The 6000-nt window shown below is 47.6% G+C and overlaps 1 protein-coding gene across 2 annotated transcripts in view; it reads right to left on the reverse strand.

The window, feature by feature from the left end:
* magi1b (membrane associated guanylate kinase, WW and PDZ domain containing 1b) overlaps positions 1–6000 on the reverse strand; it is a 246312-nt gene that overhangs the window by 55467 nt on the left and 184845 nt on the right. For both annotated transcript variants that reach the window (XM_083771923.1, XM_083771922.1), the window contains exons 15-16: positions 1798–1829; positions 1284–1328 (exon numbers count right to left, since the gene is read on the reverse strand). In XM_083771923.1, the coding sequence (XP_083628049.1) occupies positions 1284–1328; positions 1798–1829 (77 nt within the window). The remainder of the gene's footprint in view (positions 1–1283; positions 1329–1797; positions 1830–6000) is intronic.

Consider the following 6000-nt stretch of genomic DNA (forward strand, 5'->3'; position numbering starts at 1 on the left):
TGCTCTGCTCTGCTCTGCCCTGCTCTGCCCTAGCTGCTCTGCCCTGCCCTGCTATGCCCTGCTCTGCTCTGCTCTGCGTACCAATGGCCCTGCTTTGTCGCTCTGCCTCCATACATCACAGCATTGGTTCCGTTCCGTTTCGCAAGCCGGCCGGCCAGCCAGGGTCCACCGCCTCGCCGTATGTCATCATCATTCTCTCAACCATTAGCTCCTCTACCAGTATAACATCATTAGAAGCAAGCTGAGCCGAGCATGTTGCATGCGGTGCCGCGCTCACTGAGGGCAGGTCCGCGGTACGGCTGCTGTTAGATGTAGAACGTCTCTAGACACGCCGTCAGGCGAGCAGGGTATAAACATTATTTATGCATCAACACTCAATGACTAACGTGAAGCACTTTCAACCTGGTGTGCCCTATTTCAGGCATGTCGTTACATGCAAAAAAGAAAGAAAAAAAGAAAGAAAAAAAAAAGAAAATAGCCAATATCGTCTCTGTCGGGTGGAAACCTCATTATGTCCAAAACGGGTACATTTTTCAGGATTCAAATAAAAAAAACGGCAAAAGTAGCAGATGGATGATATCTGCTCATTCTCATACAGTGTTTGTGTGATGCTGCCTGTTAGTATGATCAAGTAGGGCGTTAATTTACGAAAAAACTAAAAAAGGTTAGAATATGGCGATAAGAGGTTTCTGCCCGACAAGTCAGCAACGACTTTTTTGCCGTAATACTTAATGCCGTCATTTTCGTGTTAACCCATTCTGACCGGGCACCCATTTTTGTGTTGGCATCATGTCGTGCTTTAGCTATTGAAAAATAGCAGATCTACAAGCTCATATCGCGCCACCGAGTGGCGCGATACGAGCTTGTAGGTCTGCTATTTTTGAAAAATCGAAGAACGACTGACATTTTTAGAATCTGATCTCAGGTCAGAATGGGTTCGTCAGACCAGCGTGTGTCCATGTGGAAACCTCGTATGAATCTGATCTCAGGTCAGAATGGGTTAATACCACCATGCGACGGTACTGTACACACTATAAAACAGGGCTCAAAGTGGTTACATTGAAGCTCGACATGATCATCCCACATCAACGTGAGGAGGTATACTGTAAGCCAAACCCTTTCACCATGTACAGTATCTACAGCCAAAGCACAACCATCGCCATCATCACCACCATTCCAAACTGTATACCCACCACCACCACCACCTATACACCGACTCCTCACCCCCTACCGTCCCCCACACACTGTCACCCTCTACCCCCAAAACCTCATGGTCAACGTACCCTCCTAGTGTAATCTCCGAACGGAGGGGCCATCTCAAAAGCGTCCTGTCAAAAGGAAAACGTGGGCACGTGAATGTACAGCCAACAACCAATCAACAGGGTTTCTGTCGTATGTTAAAAGCGACTGTGTGTGTGTGTGTGTGTGTGCGTGTGTGTGTGTGTGTGTGCGTGTGTGTGTGTGTGTGTGTGTGTGTGCGCGTGCGTTTCTCATTAGTTTCATGGTCATGCATTCAATCCTCACACTGTCGGTTTACACCGACGGGTGGGGGTGGAGGGAGGGGGGGGCTAAAAGACCACATGTTGATGAGCGAGCTCATCATCAAAGACCCCCCCCCCCCTCCCACACAGTGGTGGGGGAAGGGGTGCTAGCGGCACACACACACACACACACACACACACACACACACACACACACACACACACACACACACACAGATGGAGAGATCTATGGACAGACAAATGGATGGATGGAAAGGGATAAAACTATCTCAAGAAACAAGGGGTTGGTACTTACCAGTTTTGGGCTCTTTTTTGCAGGCGCCACCCCTATGAAGTGAGAGAGAGAGAGAGAGAGAGAGAGAGAGAGAGAGAGAGAGAGAGAGAGAGAGAGAGAGAGAGAGAGAGAGAGAGATTACTAACAAGACAGTCCACTTTCTCCCCGGTGGAGCAAAAAAACAAGGCTACCAAAAGAGAACAGATAACAAGGACTCCATAAAAACGATGTCAGAGCGCCACTCGTCTAGCTCTCCGCCTCCTCCTCCTCCTCCTCCTCCTCATCTCCTCTTTGCCTTGTTCCAACTCGCTTTCGCGCGCCCGTTGTTCCCAAGCTGCCGTGCGCCTTGGCGATTTGGAGAGCGTGTGTGTGTGTGTGTGTGTGTGTGGAGAGAGATAGTGAGAGAGAGAGAGAGAGAGAGGGGTGAGCAGCGTGATCTAACTGCATTAGCAGCGCGTCCAGCGGCTCCTCGGCTCTCTTCTCCACTGGTGCAGTAGGAGGGGATGTAAGGGGGGCTACGCAGGCTAGGCTGGCTGGCGCCCTGGAGAGCTAAACAACCCCCCTCAGCGCTCTCTCTGGGTTAAAACCCACCGACGTCTTGAACAGAAAAGATGAAACGCGCTCGCGTGTGGCGTTGTGTGCAAGAAGAGCAGGAAAAAAATAAGAAAGTTCCAAGTTGGAGCGGGAAAGAGACAGAATTAGAGAGCGAGGAGGGAGAGAGACAGAGAGATGGAGATGGGGGGGGGGGGGGGGGGGGGGGGGGAGTATGTGATCCAGAAAAGATGAAAATGAAAGCGGAAGGATAAACCGGAGCTATACACAGTAAGAAAAAACCCCTCAGTGTTTCATGTATCCCTTTGTAAGTCAGAAGAGTGTACACATGGAACCAAATTCTTCCATTTGTACACTCTATGTTAATACTGTGTACAGACACACAGAGAGAGAGAGAGAGAGAGAGAGAATGAGAGGAAAGTGCGAGATGAGGAGAGGAGAGCGGTTGTGCTCCGAAGCTTTCCAGCGGTCATATTACCCATGGAGAAGGAGTCCAAGATATTGAACATTATATTATAGGCAACCGTCAGTTCTCCTCTTACTGAGACCATCTTGGTGCGTCCGCTGCAAAGCGCCGCGCTCCGCCGCCGTCGATGTTACCGCCGGCTCCAGCATGTAGAAGCAGTCCGTTCAATCTACCCCCGTCTCTCCCTCGCTCACTCACTCGCTTTTCCTTTTTTTTCCTCCTCTCTCTCTCTCTCCTCTGTTCTCGCTCTGTCTGTCTCTCTCTCTCTCTCTCTCTCTCTCTCTCTCTCTCTCCTTCCCCCTTCGCTCAGCATCACCACCGCCGCACCCCACCCCCCCCCCCCCCCCCCCCCTTCTCGATCTCTGTCTCTCGGATCTCCTCCCTCTAATCTGAGGAGGTCCCTCCCCTCCCACATACACACACACACACACACACACACACACACGCACACGCGCATGCCGGTAAACATCCATGCACCTGCAACACGCACAAGTGCTTGACAGCGGTGCACACACACGCGACACACACGCACACAAACGCACGCGCGTCTCACACACCTCTCCGTCCTGTACAAACATGTCAAGTCACATGCGTACCAAATGAGCATCAACGACAATGTTCCCGTGCATTAACAGAAAGCCAGTCCATGCAGAGATATTACCATTTAGAGGCTCTGCAACATGTCGTCACTGTCGGGGTGGAAACCTCCTATCTCCATATCGTATCGTGTTGTTTTAGTTTTTCTGCAAATTAACGCCATTGCTCGCTCGCACTACAGCATCACAATGAAAGCATCCAAAGCAGCAGATCGGCGAGCTCCAGTCTACGACTACCTACTCTTTCTTGATACTTTTGTAATTTGAATCCTGAAGAGGAACAGGTTTGGACATGTGAGGTTTCCACACCACCGACAGAGATGATGTGCACGTGGGCGCGATGCACCAGACGCCAACAACACACGCACGCACCGTCTCCGTCAGGCGGAAACCTATAGCATATCCCAAACCGCTACTTTTCAGAAAAAAATGGAAAAGAGAATCTTTCTTCCAATGGTAGATATTATTTAGTCGCACGTTCTTGTGACTTTCATCGGTTCATTATTTATAAAGGACCACTTCACCACTTTTCAACCTACCTTCATATAATTGGTCGTCACCAATAATTATCATGATAAAATGCCACAATTTCTTTCTACTCGGCCTGTGTCTCATGGGAGGGCAGTTGAGAAACCCGTCCACCAGTGACATCATCGATGGGGAATCCAAGCTAATAAACTGCAGGCTTTCTATTCCTGAAAAGTTGTAATGCCATAATGAAAGACTAGCCATCGTTCTCACGAAAAAAACCCTAAATATATTTAAAAATATTTATAAATGAAAATAAATCTTGTTTAAAAAATAAATCTGACTAATGATGATGTCACTGGTTGACGGGTTCCTGAATACAGCCCTCCTATATGAGACACAGGCCGAGTAGAAAAACATTTGTGGTATTGTATCATGATTAGTGAGGACCAATTATATGAAGATGCGTTGAAAAGTGTGAAGTGATCCTTTAACCACAGTTCATTTTAACAGCAAATAGTAAACAATAATCAGACCCGTCTCAACTCTGTGTGTGTGTGTGTGTGTGTGTGTGTGTGTGTGTGTGTGTGTGTGAGAGAGAGAGACAGAGTGTACTACTCGTCCTGTACTGTACTGTACTATTTGTACTGTACTTTACTGTGCTGTACTGTACTACTCGCAGGGACGCTCTAGGGGGGGGGGGGGGGGGGGGGCAAGGGGGGGCTTTAGCCCCTTCTGGTGGAGGCTTAGCCCCCCCTCAAAACAAGCCCAATTGACTGACTTCTATGTAAACCAAGATTCATTTGCCCCCCCTCTAAATAGCCCATAGCCCATAGCACCCCCAGTCACAATTTCCTGGAGCCGTCGCTGACTAGTGGTACTGTACTCATATTTGTATTGTACTGTAGTGTAGTGTGCTGTACTGTACACCATACTGTACAGCACTGTATTCGGTACTGGTGAAAAACACCTGTTGGCACCCCAAATAGACAGACAGACATAGGGACATAGGGACACACAAAGCCAGGTATTGGAGTGGCTAGCACCACTCAAACATTGCAGCTCTAAGAGCTCACAAGGCAGCAAACACCGCCAAGGCGGTGTGAGCTTGCATATGGTTATTGTGTTGTTACTGTTGTAGGCCATGCCAAAGTATAGGACATTCATTTTCAAACAAACATCAATAGTTGATATACTTAGTATGACAACACAAAGGTTTCTGCATGTATGGAAGAATGGATGACGGGAATGCAACCTAAATCCAACCGGTGGAAACATGGCGCATTTGCACTGTTTCAATCTGGTTGATTATATAATTCAACAGCGGTTGGACATGATGCATACTGTACGTACAGTATAATAATGCAGAAACAGGCATTCTGGGAAAGAGCGGTGGGTGTTGTGTGGGCTAATGCTTTAGGGCAGTGTTCCCCAAACAGTGACCCAGAAGATGTGGGTCACGTTCACATTTTTATGGCAGTGCTTAACCCATTCTGACCTGAGATCAGATTCTAAAAAATGTCAGTCGCTCTTCGATTTTTCTAAATAGCAGACCTACAAGCTCGTATCGCGCCACTCGGTGGCGCGATATGAGCTTGTAGATCTGCTATTTTTCAATAGCTAAAGCATGACATGATGCCGACACCAAAATGGGTGCCCGTTCAGAATGGGTTAATCAGTTGTAAATGATTGGTGCCGGAGCTCGTGATTCAGAACAAAAGTCACTGGTGCAAACAAACCATTTTTGGTTTCATTTCATCCACAGTCCTTTTCCATTAAAAGGAAGGGACATCGAGGGCAAAATGTGAAAGTTGAATTAATAAATAGCCTAAAGCAAAAACGTATTGTATTGTATGTGCATTTGAGCCCTTATACTGTAGATTTCCACCTACAGCACGAATTAAACTCTGGTCAGAAGTAAAAACCCTATTATTAAAAGGATTTTCAAAACATTCCTCACAAATTCAGTTAAAAAAATATATTTTTCAAAATAATTCCAATAACATATCCCTGAATTAGAGGGGGGGGGGGGGTAGTGGACATAGCAGATCTACAAGCTCACAACACATCACATTGCGAAATGTTGTGAGCTTGTAGATGGGCTATTTACACAAGTTTGGGTCTCGGGGGGGGGGGGGGGGG

Source organism: Protomyctophum parallelum, assembly GCF_964188405.1.
Source record: "Protomyctophum parallelum genome assembly, chromosome: 8".
NCBI lineage: Eukaryota > Metazoa > Chordata > Actinopteri > Myctophiformes > Myctophidae > Protomyctophum > Protomyctophum parallelum.